The sequence below is a fragment of the Thermobia domestica genome, chromosome 3, assembly GCF_964235325.1.
Source record: "Thermobia domestica chromosome 3, izTheDome1.hap1.1, whole genome shotgun sequence".
In the NCBI taxonomy this organism is placed as follows: Eukaryota; Metazoa; Arthropoda; class Insecta; order Zygentoma; family Lepismatidae; genus Thermobia; species Thermobia domestica.
Window position 1 is genome coordinate 321,058,052 of NC_137456.1, and position 24,196 is coordinate 321,082,247.

Sequence of the window (24,196 nt, forward strand, 5' to 3'; positions counted from 1 at the left end):
CGTCAGGAATCGAGCAGGGACATTTCGCATCAAAGAGCGTTAGCGACTACGCTATTGGATTATTATGAAGGTATTCAGTAAACTCTTTGTGATAACCCAATGGTTGAATGCAAAGTTGAAACAGGACTGACAACGTCAGTTTTATTTCGAAATAAGATTCATGTTCTTGAACGTGGAGAGAACATTTCTGATTTAATTAACAGTAAACAATTAGAAAATTGTATTGATGACACTAAATTAGTCGAAATAGGAGTGTGTTCAGATGAAGAAAAGAGACAAATTACCACTCTACGTCTCCACCTCTAGCAAATCCCGAAGCTGATATGATCCATGCGTCGTTGGTGGAGCATCTTTCATTAAACCTGCAACGGTTGTAAAAATAATACATTCAACCATCTTTCAGTGAATCTTGTACACGTAGTGAAAGTGATAAATGCTTCGTTTGTGGAAATGAGGAATCACAAGCGTAGAGCTTACTTTTGTGCTCTGTGATAAATTTCGTGCAATAATGTGCAGAATATGGTGTATCTGAAGAGGAAGGATACGATACAAAAGTTGCTTGTAACATACATTGAAAAGATATTGACCGAAAGAGAATAAAATCCAAAGAAAGTTTTAAAGAAAAAGCTTAGAAAGATGTGAGTTTGTGAAAAGAATTTTCTCCCAGTTTCGGTTGATGAACCGGTAAAACCCAATAATTGAATTTAAAAGTGATTGTCTAAATGTTCCGAGTCATGTATTTGGAACACACGGCAATGAATATTTAACGCATTACCATTTCGCATGTAACTATTTATAAACTGTGCAGTAGAAACGAGTTTCCTGTCATCAAGCAAAATTCTATCACTATTAAAGACGTTTCACGCGTACTAGTATCTCTCCTTGAGACAAGTGTCGTTGGTAAACGTCAGCGGGGCCAGGATAAATGTAAAAGGAAGAAATGTAGCTGCAGAGCTACAGCTGAAATGGACTATCGTGTGCCTCAAAAAGTAAATCTTGTTGCATTAACTGAATTAAATTGTGTATATGGCCTTTTTCTGAAGTTATGCTTTATATTTCACATAATTCTTGTGTTATTTTAAATTTCAGTTTGGTTAACAATTGGACGAATTTCTAACATATAATATAAGATCAGCATGACAAGAATGAAGAGTTGCTATCCTTTATTCCTGACAAGTTTCTTTTCCTGGTGATGTACTTCATTTCAGGTAGTGTGATACAGCTGACTAAATAATGATTCCTTTTAACTCGTCATTTATGAGACCTTCGCAATAACAGCCGGTGGCGAAATTACGCACCCCTACCTTATAATTACAAGGATGTACAGTGTGACAGACATATATAATATCAGTGTTTCATACTTTTTAAATAACATTGTTGAGCATAAGCAGGGAATGAAACAAATGGTTGTAAATGGTGGACATAATTCAAAAATAACTATTGATTAGTTATGCGCATTCAAAACATCTCTACCGAGTCCAGTTAGTTTTTAAATCTGGAGAGAACAACACTCTTTTCTTTTCTGAAAGAAAAATAATACTAGAAAGGAAACTTACTGTACTGTTTAAATAATTGTTAAAAGTACAAATTAGGAACATTTGTAATTGTTTATATTTAAATATGAAGTTCATTATCTACTAATCCGATAGCAAACAGGCTATTATCATTGTATTTTGTTTGGGACTTAGAGCACTTTAGCTCTCAATCTTTCACTCACTTGCTGAATGACCTACGTCAAAACAATTCAGAAAAATAATTTAATTGTTAATGAAAATGTAAAATAAATACCAATGCCTATTGCGAAGTTACGAAAGTAATGTGATTAATTTCGTAAGTTACATAAACAGTTTATGGGTTAATTTTATTCGATTCAGTCTCGCTGCTTTCTTCTCCATATTTGGAACACGATGATAAAATGCCCGGTCTTCGCACTGAAAGAATAGGTTTACGTATACTATTTGCAAAAATTTTTTCAACTCTTTTCACTCCTTAGGATTCGTATTTGAATAGCAATTAATTATAAGAAACTACCATTATGCAAGAACTAAGAATAGACAAAAAAAAAAGTAATATCAAATGTGCAGCCGTATTCTCGTCAAAAAAAAGAGAAAAAATTCCTTTATTCCCTTTAGGACAAACGTTTCTATAAAAGTGTAATAACAATGGTAAAGGTCGATCTAAATGCTAACAATTTCAAAAACGTTTTATTAATCGGATTGACTGTTTCCTTATTTTGAAAATGTTTACAAAATGGGAAATAAAAAAATATATTGTAGAAATTGTCCATTTTCCCTACATGGAAAGAGCACATTTCTCCTTTTAGAAGCTAAATTTTATATATATAAAAAATGCATGGGGCAGTGCTCATTTATTTTGAGTGAGCTTTTGATGAATGTAATATAATGAGTAACTTGAAGGCTTCTGAAATACTTAATTTTTGGCATAAGCTTGAATTCTCTCTTCCCTTAGAATATTTATTTTAAAAATTCTACGTAGACTTGATCTCTTCCATATAGTTCTTTACCTAGAGGTATATCAAGCCAACACTGTGGATTTATATAGCACAAACCAACATTCAGTTTTATATATGAGGTTAAGTATTAATATTCTGAAGGTTGAGTGCCTAAACGTGTTACCAAATGAGAAGTATACTTCGTCTTATTTATTTTACTCAAAATGTTTCAAAATTAGACAAATACATCTTATAATCTTTAGTGGCGAATATACATAGTATAGAATAGCTTACATTAATGAAACAGAATATTGTCACTGTGCGGCAAATAAATTACCATTGATAGGAGAGTATTGGCGACTATGGCCATATTAATATTCTTTTTCAAACACAGATTTATGTTAATAAATATTTTTCTTAGATAATGTAGTGACATTATTATCATCCCACTAGTATAAACTCGATCCTCGACTTTTTGCTTGATCTACCGGTGCTGTACCTATTTACCTACTAACGTCAGCACATACTTTTGTTTTCATATATTGCGGTTATGCTATGTATTATCTATCATTAACGTATTAAGAGACGCATATGAGAACAGTATTGTAGTCATAGCAATAATGAACTCTTTTATAGAAATTTAGACATAATTTTTACACCAATATTTATGAACATTTTGTTTATGGTGAATTGAAGAAACAGAGTTTGGGAGGAATATTTTTAATGTGTGTAATTTATGTTTTTCAGTGGTTACTAAAATGCTTAAGTACCGCATCATGATTAAGCATTTACAAATATGGAGTGAGTACATGCCCTAGACTTATTGATGCTGGTATGACACAAATTTTGTAGACGACACAATTCCGTATTTTTAAATATAACTATAATATTAAGGCCGGCTCCAAGGTGGGACACGTTTATTGTTTTTTTTTTTTTTTTTTTTTTTTTGTTTGTGTGTGTGTGTGTGTGTGTGTGTGTGTGTGTATGTACACCTTCAAGAATACACTTGTATAATCATGTTTTCAATGCCTAAACTTACAGGATTACTTGTGTAAGGTAGTTGATCTCGATATATGGAAAATTAATTAAAGGCAATTAAATTAATTAAAGACAAAAATTAAAGAAAAAATTAAAAAGCAGCTTTTACATAAAAAATGTTAATCATAATTAAGTTTTAAAATATTTAAAGGTCTTTTACTGCTTATTGCAAATCATATTGAAGAGAAATAAAGTAAAAGTACAATCAGGAGCAAAAGTTTAATGAATAAGTTTAATGTATTCCGTGTCAATATTAACTAAATACATACCTGAATCCACATGGAGGCAAGAAGTAGGTCAAAAGTAACGAATGCCCCAATGAGGTGAACAACAAGTTGTCCAGTGGCTTGGAAGTTGGCAACAACAGTTAATGAAATACCGCATACGATTCCTACCCAAAAGCTTACGACATTCAATTTCTCCCAACTTGGTCTTTGCTTCGACAGTAAAAATTGTTCCACTTGTCGGTAACGTAAGTAAGTCAATCCCAAAACTGAAATTGGTGTACAAAGAAATGCGCTAGAAATTAATTTATTTCTAATAGAAGTTAATCCATTAGATAGAATTTTTATAATAGCTTATAAATTACAAGGATCATGTGTAGTCAGTAAATATGTGGGTCATTTTGTCATAGAAGATTGAAAAGTACTATGAGCTTGCTCTAAACTAGTATGGTAATTACTCAAATATACTCTTTTCCTATGGAACTACTTTTGGCACGGAAGTTTTCATAATGGCTTTAACAACACATGCAGAAATTTTCAGCTGAGCTGCACGAAAGTGAATATATAATTCTGTGTTCGCTTAGGAAAAGCTCCCATGCAAATATTTGATATGTTGAAAAAGGTTGATGGGAATCGTTTGTTTTTTCTAGTTGCCATGTTTTCAATGGTTTTAAGAATACAGAGCAAGTCGTGATTCGTACTAGTTGAGGGAAACTCCAATGCAAACATTTGATATGTCGAAGAAGGTTTATGGAGACACTGTTTTTCTAGTTGCCGTATTTGACATTCTGTAAGCTGTTCAGTGATAGAAGAGAATCTGCGAAAGATGACGAGTTCTTATGTCCAAGAACATCTATCAGAACAACTTTATAAACTATTAACAAAATTTGAGACATCATTTCCAATTACCACAACGCAAGTCTTAGAGTAACGCCAGACCTCGTGAAGATGAATAGGGAGAATGTTTGCCAAACAATAATGGATAATTTGAAGAACGGAAGCAGTGCGCATGTTTCATATCCCATTCTTTAACGGGGTAGTAGACACCAAAGTAAGTTTTCCTTTTGGCCAAAAGAATCTGTTATCACACACCACATACTCGCCAGATAATTCCACTTTTGATTACTTTACTTTATCCAAATTACAAATTACCAGTTAAAAGTTGCTTCTGATTATGTTTCGTGCAGAAAGCAGTGACGAGGAGCGTGAACACCATTACATTTCAACACTTATCCAGAAGCCATTTCGTGACTTGTTGGGTCGTGCAAAGTTGTGTGTGCAAAGATTATATTCCTCTTCAAATAATTCAAAGCAAGCAAATTCTGCTTATGATTGATTATTATGCAAATCTAGTCTCATTTTCTAGTTGCCTCACTATGTGCACGAATGCACCTGTCACACCATAAACTGCAATGTTACTGACGTTTTTTACTTTACTTTTTATAATTAGCTGAAAGGAAGCACTCTGCTAGAGGGTTAAACCCTCTTTTAGAGAAGGAAAATACAGACAGCGAGATAAAGGAAAACATTTGGTGTATGGAAACAATGAACAGTAATGCTATTAGCGGTTTTCCGTAATTTATCCAGTGTTCTTGAATAATTATATATGCCCTATCCTTTAGGTAAACCTGTAGGAAAAAAATAAGGTAGATCAGTTGAGCTCCTAGACCATAGGCTCTTTGAAGCTATATTGTCACCAAAGGAGCTGATAATGAGATGTATTGAAACGCGCAGTTTGTGACATCTACTACCGTATTTTTCAAAGTAGCCAGATTGATTATCCCACATTTACACAACAACAAATTTGCAAATGATGCATATAACATTGCCCAAAGAAACAATGTAACTACATAAAATCGTAAAACGTCTTGCACATCACCATATATCACCAGAAAACTTAGTTCTAAGAATTTTTAAGTTACTAAGATTCTAATTGGCCAATAAACGTTCCTCACAACAATTAAGAAAAGTACTCGAACAACCTTCGACGCTAACGCTACCGAAATTGTCCCTGCGAGCTACTAGTAGCTCGCGATCGACAGTTTTGTGATCACTGCCCTAAACTATATTATAAGGTTATTAGTGAAGAATCGTTACGCAGTTTTCGAGAAAGTAGCTTTTTTTAATTGTCACCCTCCAGTAAACCACCTTTATTTCTGGTAGTTGAAACTACGAAATCCCGTCTGGAGGATCTTCTTTAAAAAGTTAGTTTAAGGTTCGGTGAAATACGTTGAACGTTATGGTCTCTAGGCAAGAATACATCAGGTCAAGCAGACGAATAGACAGACATACATCGAGAGAATATTTTTTTAGGTATGTGGGGGGCCAAGAAACGTATACATAAGTTGAAATCTCGATATTGGCCTTTTACAGGATCATTATAATTTCTTCTCTCATGGTATCGCTCAAAACTAAATATGAATGTAACTTCATGAAACTTTGAACATGAAAAAACGATACTATGATTTATTAATAGTTAACTTACAGAAGCAAATTAATGATTTATAACCATGAATAATATATCAATAAATTTACCCTAGTAGCAAAATCGGTTGGTCCAACTTTGGGGAAATGGTGGCAATATCTTATACCAACGGTGGTCTAACGTCAAGTTTAGACACTTTGGCAACCATTTTCCACCCAAACTATTTCCCACCCATTTCACAACGAAACGCGCGGTTCCTTGGCAGTTAGCCAACGCCAAAGGAACGTATTTCTTGGTTGAGAAAGCAATCAATTCTAGTATCGTTGTATGAAGGTCGGGGGAATAGTTGGTTGGCAACCATACATTTAACTAACGTTGGGGCAACGTAAGTTTTTCCGCTATACGCTCGCACCGACTATCACCTACCGTTTTGACCAAATCCCACTCAATCTTCAACAGTAGGCGAACCAACCTTGCTACTAAGGTAAGTACCTTAACATTCCTTATAGTATAATATATTCTTCCATAGATGGTCTAAAATGTCAATAGTAATCCACTAGCTTCCTTAATTAAGTAGGTACTTAATTAATTAATAAGGTAGAATTCTATGATACATACTTACATAGTATACTATACAAATTTAATGCTTGTCCAAACAAGCAACTCTCAGGAGCAGTTGTACCAGCATCGCTTAGGTAAGGAAAAATAGGGTTCACGTGACCTTTGTCAATCGCAATTCCATACCTACAATCGTGATATTCTGTATTATTCAAAGAATTTATTTAGTTCAAATATTGTGTATAAGTCTAGTCTTAAATTAGTGTACTCCATTTTTGGCACTTATTTATAGAATGATTTGTTTATTATCTGGACCAGAAAACACAAGAAGATTGTCGAAGTTGTGAAATGCCCACCAAAATAAAAGAAAAATAGGAGGTAGTCTAAACAATGCAAATTGATCATTTATCACCAGTAACGACACAGTATGCATCAATATTACAAAGTTCTACCCAACACAATGTATTGGCTGTAAACAAATTACAGACTACAAAAACAAAGAAATCATCGTCAATCGTCTTCAACGATCGTCAAGTGACGAACATAAATGAAGTCGGCAACATTTCTGGATAAAAGGGAGTCATAACATTCCAGAAGGCATCACTCTTCACCGATTGATATTCACCTCCACTCTCTACGAGGCCTTGTCTCTGAGTGCTTTTTTATCCTTACCACTCTCTAGGACGCCTCGTCTCTGAGAGTTCCTTTATCCTTACCACTCTCTAAAATGACTGGTCTCTGAGAGCTCCTTTATCCTTAACACTCTCTAGGACGCCTGGTCTCTGAGAGCTCTTTTATCATTACTACTCTTTAGGACACCTGGCCTCTGAGAGCTCTTTTGTCCTTACTACTCTCTAGGACGCCTGATCTCTAAGAGCTTCTTTATCCTTACCACTCTCGAGAACGCCTAGTCTCTGACATTTCTCTTATCTTTACCACTCTCATAGACGCCTGGCCTCTGAAAGTTCCTTTCTTTTCACCACTCTCTAGGACGCCTCGTCTCTGAGAGTTTCTTTATCTTTACCACTCTCTAAGACGCCTAGACGCCTGGTCTCTGAGAGCTCCTTTATGCTTACCACTCTCTAGGACGCATGGTCCCAGTTTTATCCTCTTCTCTAGCACACCTGATGTCTGAGAGGTACTTCTTATACACACTCCTTGATCGCAAAGAGCCTAGGATCCTGTCACCTTAGGACACATGATCTCTGGATTCCTACAGACTCATCAACAAACCACCAAATATCCAAGAGGAACTTATATTTTAACTGTAATTATAATTATTATTATTATTATTATTATTATTATTATTATTATTATTATTATTATTATTATTATTATTATTATTATTATATAAGAGTATATTCTGTAATAAAAGGTGATTGAGAAAGTCGAAAATTCCCATTTTTTACCTCTAGCTTAAAAATTCGGAATTTAAAAATATGTAATATAGGACACTAGCCGATGCTTAAAATTGGAGGATGAGTCAAGAACGTACGGATTTTAGGAGATGAAATAGCATATATAAGCACGGCCAGTGGTGGAGTATCTGTGGATGTATAGATTTCGCCATCTATTTTTGGGCTTCCAAACTGTGCTATGCATAATTAGTCCGAAATCTAAGATAGTTATATTCGCCAGACTGTCCGTTTGTTTGTGGACAGGTACGAGGGGCATTCAATAATTTGTCCACCTAGATAGGAAAGAATGGAGACAGGCTCACATGATCATCACTGTTTTTCGATATAGTCCATATGGAGGTCTATGTACCGTCGCCACTTTGTCGAAGCGAAGAAATCCCAGACGGAAACATTGTCTATGCTGCGTAACACAAACACTGCTCACGGTCACTGTTTTGTTTCGATTGACCTCAAATTGCGCAGTGGTGTTCCCCACAATGTCCTTGGCGTACGTGTTGGGCTTCGCCTCTCCTTTTCTGTCTAGCGAGATAATTTATTGGACGACCCTCGTACAAGAGCAAAAAGTATAAGAGATATCGAGATGTGGTTTCTTGGAATCGGTTGAGCGTTCTTAGAGTACGCTTGTCTTCTCCGTGAACTCTTTGCTCAAGCCGAAATTGATGGAAATCAGCAGTGGAGAAGCGTACTACGTGGCTCTGAGGCCGGGCCTACCCTGTTTTCTACCTTATCTTTATCTTTGAAAAAATGAAATGAAATCTTTGAGTTTTACGTCCCACGATTATGCCGGTTAGACTAAAGGAGACGGTGATGATGAGAGATAAGTGAAATGGTGGAATAAAGAAAGTGGGAGGAAACGGGAGAACCCCGAGAAAACCCACGAGCACGGTGTTTGTTCACCACAAAGTTCACCTGGCGGGGGCTGGGATCAAACCCTGGACCCCAAGCACCAGAGGTGAACGCTCTACCACTGAGCCACCGCACCCCCTATCTTTATCTTTGAGCTCTTATATAATAAAGTCAATACTTCAATATTTCAGTTTTTTTCGAGAAAAGAAATAGTAGGTTGGAAACGCTTGGAGACCCTTCCGTCTGAGCCTCACCACCTCGCTAGACAGGCTCACGAGCTGAGTTGCTTAGGAAGCGAAGCTATTATCGTTGTGGATTGCACACGTTGTTGGGAAAGTGCGAAGGCTCGCCTCTGAGAGTTTAGTTTTAGCATTGAAGGCATCGTTGAATGCTAATATGTTATAAAATGATTTCCTTAACACAAAGTAAGAAGTTCATGTGTACAATTATGTGTTTCTATTAATGATAAGTTGTTTAATTTAGGTATATACTCTCAAGGGTTATTCAGAGTAGTATTCTTTTCCTACATGGGGCTGCACCAAAATAGTTTGTATAATATAAATTTACCAAACACTACCGTACAGGACAAAATAATATGTCTGTGTAATTTTAGTTGACTTTTCCATTTCATAGAATCAGTGGGGTGTTTACGACTTTGTTTCGGGGGACTTCGCTCGTTTTGGGAGGGGCTTTGCTAACATAATCCCTGGAAATGTGAAAATTCTGCAATATATATAAAACAATACAAATTTGCGGTGAGTGCTTAAGCCCGGAAGCCACCCCTTTAAATATGCCATTGCATGGAATACAATATTCAACATCTTGTGTTGATTCAAATGAAGTTCGTTCTGACCATTAACATTTCTAGTGAAGTCATTATCGCGTGATGCATTAATTAAATGCAGTATTGTACTTACTTTGAGATGCAAGTAACAAATGGGTATATAGGAAATTTGACAGTTAATTGTAAGAATGTACTTACTTTTTCTCTCCCTCCATTTTCAAATATGCAAGAAATGAAAACAGCAAGTAAGGAGGAAATTTCCCTCATCCGCGCTGCAAATATCGCACAGAAGAAAATATGAACTGCTTATCACAATATTTGTAGTGGAGCCAAATGGGAATATTCCATTAATACACTTTGGTAGTTTTTCTCCATAAATATTTGTTAATAATAATAATAATAATAATAATAATAATAATAATAATAATAATAATAATAATAATAATAATAATAATAGACTACTTTTCGTCTACTTTCACTTATATAAATATTCATTTTTCCTTGTTAAATTAAACAACAACAAAAAAACTATGTATACATGCACATAAATTTAACTGTAGACAGTATTAGAAATACAGCTAAGAAAGTTCTTTAAAGTAAATAGATTTGGTAGTTTCTTTTGTTTAACTCAATAAGGAAAACAGAATTCTGACTATAATTTTAAACATTGTTATGATACATTAAGTGTTATTTGTTTACTAGTATTAGATTATCTACATGTGGGATTACGCTTCGCCACTGGAAATCAGTTATTTTCGGTTTCAACGTTAATTGCCACTAACATGAATACTAATACCGTAGATTACAATAAATGGTTTTCCTAAATCAATTCAGAACATTAGATTCTTTGTTGAAAACAACGTGTAACTTTAATTAAACAATAAAAGCAATATTCAAAGAATAAGAGTGGAGGTTGCAGCCCTACATTTGCCTTCTCTTGGTCGGTGACGTAAGTTTGTGAAGTATATGTTCAAAGCGGAATACAGTAAATATAAGAAACATTGAATATTAGAAACCTTGTAAAAACTAACAGGTTAAAAATACATAATAGTACATAATAGTAAAAATGAGCGGCTCGGGGAAACATAATAGTAACATTTTCTAACTTTCGAGTAAAGTAGGAAAAGAGGTACAACAATCCCATGGAATTCAATGCAATTAGGGACATACGCAGGAATTTCTTTCGGGGAGTCAAAATCTTTTCGGGGGATCTAAATACAATTTCAGGTAAAATTGTAAAATTGCCCCTAAAATTAGACTAAATTTATAAAAAAGAGTCCGGATTTGGAGGTTCCGGACTCCCAAGACCGACCCCCTGCGTACGTCCCTGAATGCAATCAAACATACCACACGAACTTCCTCTGCCATCTGCAGGTACATTTCTGAAATTAAATTTCCTACATACTGTTCTGTGCTTCGATTCCAATCTTTCCAACGAATAACGCAATTTCAACGGAAGTGGCGCTTACCATATGTTCTCCTAAGTCATTCAAATACTTACACAGTAAAAAATGAGCCAACTAATAAAGCGGAAGGCACTATAATTATCAAATGGAGCCGACCTCGCTGTTTATCTGTAATAAAAAAAAGACAATTTTAGTCATATGTAACAATCCGCTTATGGAAGATTAAATATGAAAATTAAATTAAAACTTTTTGTTTAACGTCTCCCGAATATTCCCTTTACAAGGCCCATAGACGATCCACGGTTTGTGCAAACATCATGTTTGTGCAAACATCGTGTTTGCGCAACCACTCGGCCATACAAGATTCAACTGTTTGCACAAACTTCAGTTCAATTTTGAGTTTAATCGCGTAAGCATGTCCACTGAAGCAGCTTGTTTAGCGATAGTAATTGCTTGTGCTTTGGAAGCGGGAATTACCCGCGAAACCAAAAAGAAAGAAGAGAAGAACGACACCAAAACAGAGAAATCGTAAGTGAAGACGAAGTGGTTAACGGAAGACCGTGGAGCATGGAAACTTCTCAGTTGTAGGAAGTGATCTACCAATAATGGCAGAATACCTACGATGATGATGATGATTATGTATATGCATTACACTATATGCCTGAATGTTATGAAATTTCCCACAATGATGGTCATTATTCATTTATTTCATTCTGTAATACAGGGTGTCCGAGAAGTCCGCAACACCAGCTCGAAATGACCTCCCCATATCCAAGCAGAGTTGCCATCTGTATGCGGTGCACCTGAACACACGCTCCAATACTGCTGGGGCAATTGTACTTATCGATGCCGAAATGCATTCATGCAGGTGCACCAAATGACTAATCTTCAGGTATATAGGTATGAAAGTAATATGTGTATAACTTTTGGTTGCAATACGGAAATAAGATCTTTTTCCTCGGACAATGCATCCATAGGAAAAGAGAAGTGGCATTCTCTTACTGCTTTTGTTGTATGGAGACCAATATTCAAACCAAAACTAGTTGTAAAATGCCACTCTAAGTTGAGAGATGCTCGTGAAATAATTTTCTTCCGACGCAGAATCGTTTTTTTTTTTTTTTTTTTAAGTTTGTCCCTATGTACTATCGATATAGCAATCAACTTTGATATTCGTCCCTATCTTTTACCGCGTTCGTCCTATGACGATTAGCGTAGATATCGAAAATGGATTATATATCCACTTCCGGTTTTGAACAGAGGCTTAATGGAGGACATGAAATCTATTATTGGGACGCAGAATCAATTTCAAAAGACTTTTTCTCGTTATTACTTGCAATTCACCCTCTATGGCAATCAAGATTGAAACCGAAATGGTTAAGTTCTATTAAGTCTGGTTTGGATAGAGAGTTAACGGAGTAGAAAAATCTGTTTTCGGCCAAACAATCCCGAAACATCACTTGTCACTATAACTTACCGTTTTTGCTCTATGGAGATCAAACTTAAAACCGGAAGTAATAGCAGTAGTAAAGTTGTATCACTTCTAGTTTTAGTAGAAAGATGAAGGTCAAACATGTATATTTTCTTTAGACGCCAAATAAAGGCCAGGAATCTGTTTCTTGCTCTCTCTTCCCGCTTTTGTTCTATGACGATCAATTTTGAAACCGGAAATGGTTAATTTGTACCATTTTTTGGTTTGAATAGAGTTAGCGGAAGGTAGTTTTTTTTTTTTTTTTTTTTTTTTTTTGAAACGATAACTTGATTGCATAAAACCGCTTCGTGATTTCTCGATTACAGTTTTCGGGAAATGAAAATGAATATTGAAACCGGAAGTAACAGCATATTTCAACTACTTGGTCATGTTACGGGTGGTGATGATATGTTTACTTGAGACCTTGAATTGATTGAAAAAAAAAAAACACTTATGAACATGTGTTACCGATTTGTTCCGTTGCAATGAATGTTCGAACTGGAAGTAGTTGATTTATACCACTTCCGGTTTGAATAAAGGGTTAACGAAGGACATGCAATTTATTTCTGGAACGTTGAATAGTTAGCAAAAACTGCAAAACTGCTAAGAAGAAACTTTATCATGAGGGACGTGCTAGAGAGTTTGTTGGCAGAAAAGGGTAGGAGGCGAAGGTGGCTACAATTGGTGGGTGATATCAAAACAACAAAAAGTCGTCTGTGAAGATGAAGAGTTTAGCTGAAGACCGTGGAGAATGGAAACTTCTCAGTTGCAGTAAGTGACGTGCTAATAATGGCAGTATACCTGTGATTATGTTGACCTAACATTGTTGAAGTCATTAACCCATTGATTACAAGAACTTTTTTGTCCCGAATTATTAAAAAGCTATTATAAATCTTTTCATTTAACACTAATAAACATGAAATTTATTATTTTTCCGATTTTCAAAAATTTGAGGGGCGGGAAATCGCATTGGTCGTTAACGACCCGGTGGGCACTAGCTGCTTAGAAGATTTTAAATTTCCAAATTAAATAGTACATGTAAATATGGGGTTATTCTGTTAGTATATATAAGCTTGGCACTATTCTCAAGCATTTTCATATTCGATACTAAAATATGGATATTACAAAGTGAAATTTATATTATCTACCAAGCCAAAAGAACAATATTCTTTAACATAGTAATAAAAATGCTATAAAACACAATAATATACAGTAAATGCTTTCATTTCAACCCATTACTCTTCTCGCTCTCTTTTACTATTCGTGATAACTGTCGAAGTACCCAATGGAACGTCACATCTTTAGCAAGTCATGTTGCTACAAATTTTGCAATGACGACGCTTTTGACCTGTAACGATCAAATGTCCCATGTTGTGAAGTCGAGTTGAGTTTCCACCTTGATCAAGACCTCTTGAACTTCCAGATATTGGTGCTGTTCCATATCTCAGCACAAGGGCCCTTTTGCACGCACACCTGAAACGCAGAGCATTCAGATTTTGCCATTGTGTACGGTTGAGTATCCAGACGTTATTCATTGTAACATCGAATAGCCTGAACAGGATAGGCACGTACAATTTTCCCCTCTAATAGCTATACAAAGGGTCCATCAAGTCTACACCACCTCCATGCCACGGTTATAGTCGTGAAAGGCATGGTGTTGCACTGTGATTCTTTGTTTAAAATGAAATGAAATCTTTCAGTTTTATGTCTCACGTATATTTCGGCTAGGTCAAAGGAGACGGTGATGATGAGAAATGAATGAAATGGTGGAATGCAGAAAGTGTAAGGAAACAGGAGGACCCCGAGGAAACCCACGTACACGGTGTTTGTTATCTTGCGAAGAGTATCTACTCACTTTGTGTAAAGGATCCGTGTCAGTGTAATTTGACATCATACTTACTACACCATTATCTTCCCAAGTATCGTAAAACGGGGCTACTTTGACAGGTTTTGGACTAGTTTAGATGGGAACACGGGACACTTTCTGCAACCAATGAATGATACTATTCTCATCATAACAATAGGTATTCTCATCATATCACATTCACTACTAAACCTAAGTCTCTACAAGTAAGTTTTGGCGGGAATAAATTAAGAAATACCGGTCAAAGTAGCCCCGGGGGTGGGGCTACTTTGACATCTTATGTATTTGCTGCATAAGATCAAAGTTACTCAACGTATGGAGTTATTTTGACATGGAATTTATGTAAAGTGTATAAAACACGGTTTTGGTCATGTGTATGGTACGGTATGCTGTATACTTGATAAGCACGAAATCTTTATTTTGTTGTGGTACATCATTATACACCACTATACAAGTTTTTCTAAAGCTTCACTTTTAACATCTTTTACTTTGAACATACACGGTGCTTTACCTTACATTGTTACTTTATTTTTTACTCTACTTTATTTTTATTTTTATTTTTTTTTTTTTTTTTACTTTTAACATAATTACTTATGTACCGGTATGTTATCTTTACATGTATCAATGGAAAGAAAAACCTTAGTCGTCAACATCACAGTCGTAACAAGCATACTGAGGATTTTTTGATCCACCATTACAAAACCCACACACCCATTTTTTGCACAGGACACATTGAATCCACTCTCTTCCACCCTTCCACGACACGTTGATATATATCGTCAGAGTGCGAATTAGATTATTCATTTTGGAGGGGAATAAACAGTGGTGGATCTAGAAGTCCTTATATTATATATTGGGAGACAGGAAGGATATTGAGAGGGGGTAGAAATACAATGGGAGAAATCCCTCATCCCCTCCGGTAATTCGCACCGTGGACACCATATCAGCCTTTATCTATGAAAGTATATGCAACAATTCTCACAGGAAGCACGAGTTGCTCATCTGTCAAAGTAGCCCCGCTCTATGTCAAAGTAACCCTAAATGTCAAAGTAGCCCCGTTTTACGGTAACCACAATAAGCCTGGCAAATGAGTCAACCATGGATTCAAATTCACATTTTCTATTCTTCTTCAATTCCTTTTCTGTGGGGACTCCCGGCGGGAGCGCATATGGTTTTGATCCCACGTTAATCAGTAGGTCCACGTCTCATATAGCCTCGCTGCTGAACGGGACGTTAAACTCAAAATCAGCTCAGCTCTGCTGTTTTCTGTGGAGATTGGACAGTGTTCTGTACGATTGGTCCTTACAGTCACAATTCCATTAATGTTAGGACGTGTGAAACCATCTAGAAAATTCACATTTGAGAATATCCACTAATTTCAAAACCGCAAACTCTCCCAATGACATGTTAGTTGGTCTTTCTTTGCCTCCACGTCGGCCTTGATATAAATCTGCTTGTAGACAATATCCGTTTTGTTGAGCTTCAGCCCACGCTTTGAATCCAAAGCCAAAAATAATTGGCTTATAAAAGGACAAATTGCTTGCATCCATATTTTCCAAAATACGGTATCGTTGATCAAGGGCGCCGATTTCTCTGTAAATTTGGGGGACCAATTCAGATGCGGAAGGTATATATATGAGGATTTTAAAACAAATTGCATTCAAATTATGCCAAATATTGTATATTCATAAATACAGTAGGGGACCCACATGAGTTTTGGGGGACCCGGGCCCCACAGGATCGGCACCCTTGTCGTTGATTCGTCAATATAAATATTTTTTTCCCTTGTGGTACGTTTTACAAAACAAATTATTCAATAAATTTAGAAGCGGACGAATTTCCGCCATTCAATTACTATCATCAATCTCTTCATTATCAAAGGCGTGAACATAACGAAGGAATTTTTCAAATCGATTTCGTCTCATTGATATGTATACCAATACATTTCATACGTCCTCACTTCTTTCCTAATAGTCTTCTAAACTTCAGTTGCACATAGCTGCTTAGGAATAATATTCCTGAAAAAGCAATACATCCCTTCCACGCTGAAATCAAAATTAGCGATTTTTTTTTAAGCAGCATATGTAACTCAATAGTTAACAAGTTCTTCAACCACATCTGTACTCAAAAACATTTGTAAGAAATCAATAGGATGCGAATCATTTCCAAATCGAAGATTCCAACATTTTGGAAGATTCAATGTCAAGATAATAAATTGTGCATACAATATATAAAATTCACCCTCAAAATTAGACTAAATGTATAAAAAAAGTCGGTAATTTTGCCAGAGTTGAGTTGATTTTGAGTTTAATGTCCCGGTCAGCAGCGAGGTTATATGAGACGTGGACCTACTGATTAACGTGGTATCCGAACCACGTGAGCTCCCGCCGGAAATCGAACCCGGGTCTCCCACACCAGTAATTTTGACAGAGTCAAGACTCCAAAACGCTCTCTTCTTGCGAATGCCCGCCCCTCAACATGATTTATATCACAATTTTTTCACAGAACACTAAAAGATATAAAATCTGAAATACAATATTCTCAATTCGGTATCGATGCGACCCACTGCAAAAATAATCTTCAATTTAAAAAAAAAAATTATTAATAATATAATAATTGCCATTGTATCAGTATTAACTTCTCATGTTTTCTTATTATAAAACGAACCACTGAATGTAACGTATCATCTATGATGAGAATAAAACTTACTTTGAAACATTTTTACATGTACTGTAAAATGACATTTTGCTAGAGACCTGCACGGGCCGAATGTTTCGGCCCGAGCCCAATCCAGCCCGAACGTACCTAGGCCCGGCCCAGCATGGGCCCGAAAAGTTTTGGAGATTTTTGGCCCGAGGCCGGCCCGGCCCGATAAGTTTTTTAAAATTCTTGGCCCAAGCCCGGCCCAGGCCCGATAAATTTTAAAAGTTTTTGGCCCGACCCCGGCCCGATAAATTTTTTAAAAAATTAGCTCGAGCCCCAATCTTTCTCAAAATTTAGTACTAAATTTGACCTAACCCTCAGAAACATTTTCTAAACTCTGGATCACAATTGTCGTTTGCCTCCCGAATGGTACCATTGCCTCCTAGAACATTGCCTGTCATCGAGAGAACAAATCTCCATTCCCTGTAACAAAAATCTAACTTAATTGACTTTTAGCATAAAGTGAAGATGGCAATATTGTTTAGCGACAGGCAAAACATTAATACCCCATCTTGTTATATTTTGAGTTCAGTAAAGGCCAAGGTCAGAGCTCAATTTACCGCATAATGCCTGCAATCCTCTATAGTGAAAGTGGAGCCGCTAAGCAACACAAATTGTAAATAGTTATTGCATTCTTTGTAACATTTTCACGAACACACTTCTTCAACGTTTGGCTTTATTCCAATTATCGTTTAACGAAAATCAATAATTATTAAAGATTTGCAATTGATCGGCCCCAGCCCGGCAGGACCTGAAGAGAAATCAGTGTCGGTCAGCCCAAGCCCGGCCCGGCCCAAGGAAATAACAGTGTCGGCCCGCCCAAGCCCGGCCCAACCCAAAGAAATAGAAGAGTCGGCCCGCCCAAGCCCGGCCTCGGGCCGGGCCCGTCCCGTGCAGGTCTCTACATTTTGCAGATTCAGGCTTCCTGTGAATCAGCAAGACACACAACTAAAACAACAAAAATACCACTTATTGTTTGGTCTGTTTTTAACAAAACTCTGGTGTCATTTCACTGTTGCAAACCCTAAAACATGAAATATCGTAAGTAGTTCTTGGATCGATAACGAACCACCTGGGCATAAATGAGTTAAGTCTAGAAGGTTTATGTAGATCGGTCATGTAGCCAGAATGGAAGAAAGTAGGAACGCTTTCAAAGTATTAACCACAAGCCTATCGGGAAACGACCATTAGGAGGACCTAGGCGCAGATGGGAGGCCAAATTTAATATGGATCTCGCAGAAATAGAATACAAAGTAGAAAGTGAATGCAGTGAGTTAAAGACAGATATTATTTAAGAGCTTTTTAGATGTGGCATTGAGACTCTGGGTTCTATAGGCTATAGGGTTAAGTTACTTGCTTATGCTTCAGACAACTTCAGAAAACTGTAAACAAGAGTTTTTTTTAGTTAGATAAGCATTCTACCCTCAGTTTATGACTATAACATTTAAAATTTTACCGATGTGACTCTTTTTAGAGTCTCTAGTATACATTTGTAAAAATGATTCTTATATTTGCATAATTCCATTATAGTTGTGTGTTCTTAAATACTGTGAGAAAGGGTTACGGAACTATAGAATTGTCAATTACATTATTGACAGTTAGGAGGTAGTAATTTAGTTTAGGAGTATTGACTTATGTTCATGTTTTGCAGTAGTTTAACTTTATATTTCAACTCAGGGTCTCAATTACATAGAGTTTCCCACGAGACAAGAGGGGAAATAAGGTTTCCTCGACATGTCGCATACATTTTTTTGTCGAATTCTTGTCTGAAACATTTTCTAGACTAGTTTCGTAAAATTCTAAACAAAATTTGTTTCCTGCTTGTTGTTCTCAATTTTATCAAGAACTTATCAGAATGTTTTCGCTTAACGAGAGTTCCAAGAAGGATACGATGTAACATTATTAAACCATATTTATTACTGGAGTGTATTATGTAATAACTTCCGTATCTTTAATCGTTAATAAATGCTCTTGATTGTGTTCGTTTAATCACTTTTTCAATTTATAGTTCTTTTAGTGTTAGTTGAAAGAATAAAGAATTCAGAAAAAGACTCCTAAAAGTCATTTGTATGGAGTATTGTATTGTATGGATCAGAAACATGGACATTACGCAAAAATGATGAAAAACGACTCAAAGCTTTCAAAATGTGGGTGTGGAGAAGAATGAAGAGAATTAGGTGGGCCGAGAGGAAAATGAATGACTTAGTATTAGAAATGGTGAGGAAAAAAAAGAACAAGTTTAGGTATTATTAGTAAGAGGAAGAGAAACTGGTTGGGACATTGGCTAAAAAGGAACTGTATCATGAGGGACGTGCTAGAGCGTATGGTGGCAGGAAAGAGAGGGGGCGGGCGAATGAGACTATAATTAATTAACAATATCAAGACAGAAAAATCTTACGCGAAGACGAAGAGGTTAGCGGAAGACTGTGCATCATGGAAGCTTCTTATTTGCAGCAAGTGACCTGCCAATAATGGCAGAATGCCTCTGATGATGATGATTAGTGTTATTCATGTAACATTAAAACAATATTTCAGATCTAAGTATTGAATGAATTCGTACTGCACACGAGAAGATACATTCCTAGTCTCATCATACTTCTCGTCTCGAATTTGAATATGCAGTTCTCGTATTGTTTTTGGGATGAGAAGCGAGACATGACAGGAATTTTTTGCTGAATATGTGCAACACTACTACTTACAGTATGAGATGTAAATGAACTAATGATTAACTCTAATTTCAGAAAGCGTTAGAAAGTATCCTCGAGAAAGACAAGCTCTTTTGAGGGCAAAGGCCACGATGGTACACTGAGAAAAAAAATCGTACGTAGCGTATGTAAAATCGTATGTTACATTTGTAAATCCTGTAGTTTTTGGACTTAAAGTACAGTAAACGTATAACTGGAAACGCGTGTTTTATAATACTCTCTGTGTAAGTGTTCCATCTGTACGTACGTTCCGTATGAAACAATATAGGCGGTTAGGATCTCACATACAAATGGGCGTATGTAACATATGGTTGACGAAGATAACATACATATATGTATGTAATATAAGGAAGACTGGAATGATGTAACATGTAAGGGCAGTGACTATGTAGCATACGGGCAACGTATGCTCCGTACTGATCTCTGTAGTAAGCAAGAGGATGCCGTATATTTGCACAACGTACCGCTGTCGGATGAACGGATTTTTCTCAGTGTATTCTTCTTAAGGGAAAATGCCATGAGATTCGCGTTCGGGGAATGATGACAAGAAGGGTAATTACCATGGAACTAAATAAACACCTATTTTATGTGGTACAAAATTAAATTGAGTTTTTTTTTAATAATAATAAGGAAATATAGTAACACAAATCCACATGGCGTAAAATATTATGGCAGCAGCCTTGTTTCAGGTTTGCCACGGGAGGTAAGATTGTCTACCGATATTAGAAAAAATGAAATATATATTAGTTTAAGGCTCTACGATAATACATTGAGGCTAAGGAAGCCGGTAGTGATGAGAAATGAATGAATACAGTAATTTCGAATGAAGAAAGTGGGACGAAACGGGAAAACTTGAGAAAACCCACGGACAAAGGTGTTTATCCACTACAAAGCTCACTTGGCACGAGCTAGGATTGAACCAGAGACTCCGCGCACCAGAAGTGAACGCTTTACCACTGAGCCACCGCAGCTCCATCGATATTAGAGTTTGAGATTCTTTATTAGTATATTAATATACAATGAGTTAAAAGTAATATATTTCTGAAACTCAGCAGGGAAGAGCAATTGAACGCTGCGCTCCCCAAATGACGCCCCTTTGTTATGGCAAAATAAAATAATGAGCATTATCATTACTACAAAGGTGCGAAAAAACGAATAAGACAGTACTATATAAACGAAGTGGTCAAAGTTCTCCGCTATGCCTCATCCACTTTTTCAATTATAGTGAATGAGGTCCCTGGCTTTATCTCTCGTCAATAAGTAGACAACTTTGTGTCTGCGGCTTCTATAGCGATACTTCCGTTTTCTCCCAGTTCCTTACTTTGCCTTAATCTTCCGTCTCCCTTAGCTTAAAGGGAAGAATGGTAGCATGTTAAACTGAAAGATTTCAATTATTGAAAATATCTTTGAGGTTATGATAGAGATCGAAAATTTATAAATTCAATCGGTTAGTACCTACACAGTAGTATTACACAAATTAAATTGTTGCGAGATCTTTACTTATAGAACAGAAAAATGGCTGCAAAGTTTACGATATCTTAATTATCAAGACTCAAATTTCTGTGTTATACGTTAGGTTTTGCAGTTAACTGTTAAATTATTTAATAATATATGACAATATCATTTTTTTGATAATCCTCAATGTTTTAAAGTTATTTATTAATATTGAAAAAATGTCATGGAACGATATGACTGCGAAGATTTTTTTAAAATAAGTAATAGAGAGAAGTGACTATCACTGAAACGCAAATAAAAGGACTAGGATTAACAATTGGATTTCTGGGCTTTCGGCGTTTATACCTACGTAAGTGCATCACGCATGAGGAATGACATCTATCGGTGATCATAATGCCATAGGAAAGGTAACGACTGAAGAAAGCGACTAGCACTGAGAAAAAGAATCGTACTTGACATAAGTAAAACCGTATGTTACAATTGTAAATCGTGTAGTTTTTGGACTTAACGTACAGCAAACGTATAACTGAAAACATATGTTTTAGAATACTTTCTGCATAGGCCTAATTGTTCCATCTGTGTACATATTTCCCGTTGAAACAATATAGTCGGTCAGGATCTCACATACAAATGAACGTATATAACAAACTGCTGACAAATGTAACATACATATATATCTATATGTAATATAAGGAAAAGTGTTAGATCTCAGATAACCTGCAACGGCATGATGAAACATCTAAAGGCAGTGCCTATGTAGCATACGTTAACGTATGCTCCGTACTATGCTTCGTGCTTCATAACTACGGAATTGCATTAAGGATCCCGAACACAAAAATAAACTTTCGGGTGTTTGCTAAAAGAAGAGTCCCAACTAGCAGAGACAAGTAGCAAATCGCTTGCTGTAAGCTTGAATTGCAACTCAGCCAAGCTTGCATCCAGCTTGATTGGAAAACGTGCAATCATGCCGCAAGCTGGATTCCAGTAACAAAGTTACATTCAGTGTTCCATTCAAGCTTGACGCAAGCGTTTTACAAATCAGGTCAAGTCAATAGCCAATGAACGGGCAGTGAAGCTATGACGCTCTGCGAAGGGTCTAAAGCATTTCTTGCAAGTACAACAAAAAGGAGTTTATATGAAAGCATGCGTTTCAAGTGCAAGCGTAGAAAGCCAAAAGCCAAGTACGCGTCAAGTGACCGAAAGCTTTCTTGTTACTAGGAGTTAAAATAAAATAAAACTGTGGAAGGAGTAAAAAAAAAACAGCCACTTCACTATGATGCTGCCCTTACAGAAAAAGAAAAAAAATATTTCGGTTTAATACCCCATATTTATGCCCTTGGGAAGAGAAACGGTGATTACGGCAAGTGAATAAATAATGGAAGACTTGGTGGAAAGAGGAAATGAGAGGAAACAGGAGTGTGATGTTGTCCACGACAAATTTACTTCACCGGGATGAAACCAGTAATCCCATGCACCAACAGTAAGCATTCTACCACTGAGTAACTATGCACCCTACCCACAGGTATTAGAAAAAAATAATTGAAATCTTCGAGTTTTACGTCCCACGTTTTTTGCCGGTGTCACAGAGATTTTTTACCACTGGAAACTTTTACCCCCTGGAAACTTTTACCCTCTGGAAATCTTTACCCCCTTGTCGGTTTCTGGTAATTTCAAAGGAAAAGTCAGAAGTCACATTAAAAATTCATAACATTGAATGTGATCTCTCAGTGTATGCATCACTTTGGGTAAGATGTCATTAAATTCGAAGATTTGGTAAGGGGTAATAATTTCCTAGGACATTTTTACCCCCCTGTCGGTTATTGATTACTTCAAAGACAAACTCAAATGTTACATTATATATTGATACCACTCCTTAGTATATTTTAACATATATAGTCACTTTGGGTAAGATGGCTTTAAATCCGAAGATTTGATAAGGGGTAATAATTTCCTAGGACATTTTTACCCCCCTGTCGGTTATTGATTACTTCAAAGACAAACTCAAATGTTACATTATATATTGATACCACTCCTTAGTATATTTTAACATATATAGTCACTTTGGGTAAGGTGGCTTTAAATCCGAAGATTTGATAAGGGGTAATAATTTCCTAGGACATTTTTACCCCCCTGTCGGTTATTGATTACTTCAAAGACAAACTCAAATGTTACATTATATATTGATACCACTCCTTAGTATATTTTAACATATATAGTCACTTTGGGTAAGATGGCATTAAATCCGAAGATTTGGTAAGGGGTAATAATTTCCTAGGACATTTTTACCCCCCTGTCGGTTATTGATTACTTCAAAGACAAACTCAAATGTTACATTATATATTGATACCACTCCTTAGTATATTTTAACATATATAGTCACTTTGGGCAAGATGGCATTAAATCCGAAGATTTGGTAAGGGGTAATAATTTCCTAGGACATTTTTACCCCCCTGTCGGTTATTGATTACTTCAAAGACAAACTCAAATGTTACATTATATATTGATACCACTCCTTAGTATATTTTAACATATATAGTCACTTTGGGTAAGATGGCATTAAATCCGAAGATTTGGTAAGGGTAATAATTTCCTAGGACATTTTTACCCCCCTGTCGGTTATTGATTACTTCAAAGACAAACTCAAATGTTACATTATATATTGATACCACTCCTTAGTATATTTTAACATATATAGTCACTTTGGGCAATATGGCTTTAAATCCGAAGATTTTGTAAGGAGTAATAATTTCCTAGGAAATTTTTACCCCCCTGTCGGTTATTGATTACTTCAAAGACAAACTCAAATGTTACATTATATATTGATACCACTCCTTAGTATATTTTAACATA

The 24,196-nt window shown here is 36.1% G+C and overlaps 1 protein-coding gene across 2 annotated transcripts in view; it reads right to left on the reverse strand.

Moving 5' to 3' along the window:
• LOC145681158 (DNA damage-regulated autophagy modulator protein 2-like) overlaps positions 1-24,196 on the reverse strand; it is a 54,117-nt gene that overhangs the window by 19,752 nt on the left and 10,169 nt on the right. For both annotated transcript variants that reach the window (XM_081752611.1, XM_081752610.1), the window contains exons 2-4: positions 11,247-11,319; positions 6,762-6,883; positions 3,760-3,983 (exon numbers count right to left, since the gene is read on the reverse strand). In XM_081752611.1, coding sequence (XP_081608737.1) covers positions 3,760-3,983; positions 6,762-6,883; positions 11,247-11,319 — 419 coding nt within the window. The remainder of the gene's footprint in view (positions 1-3,759; positions 3,984-6,761; positions 6,884-11,246; positions 11,320-24,196) is intronic.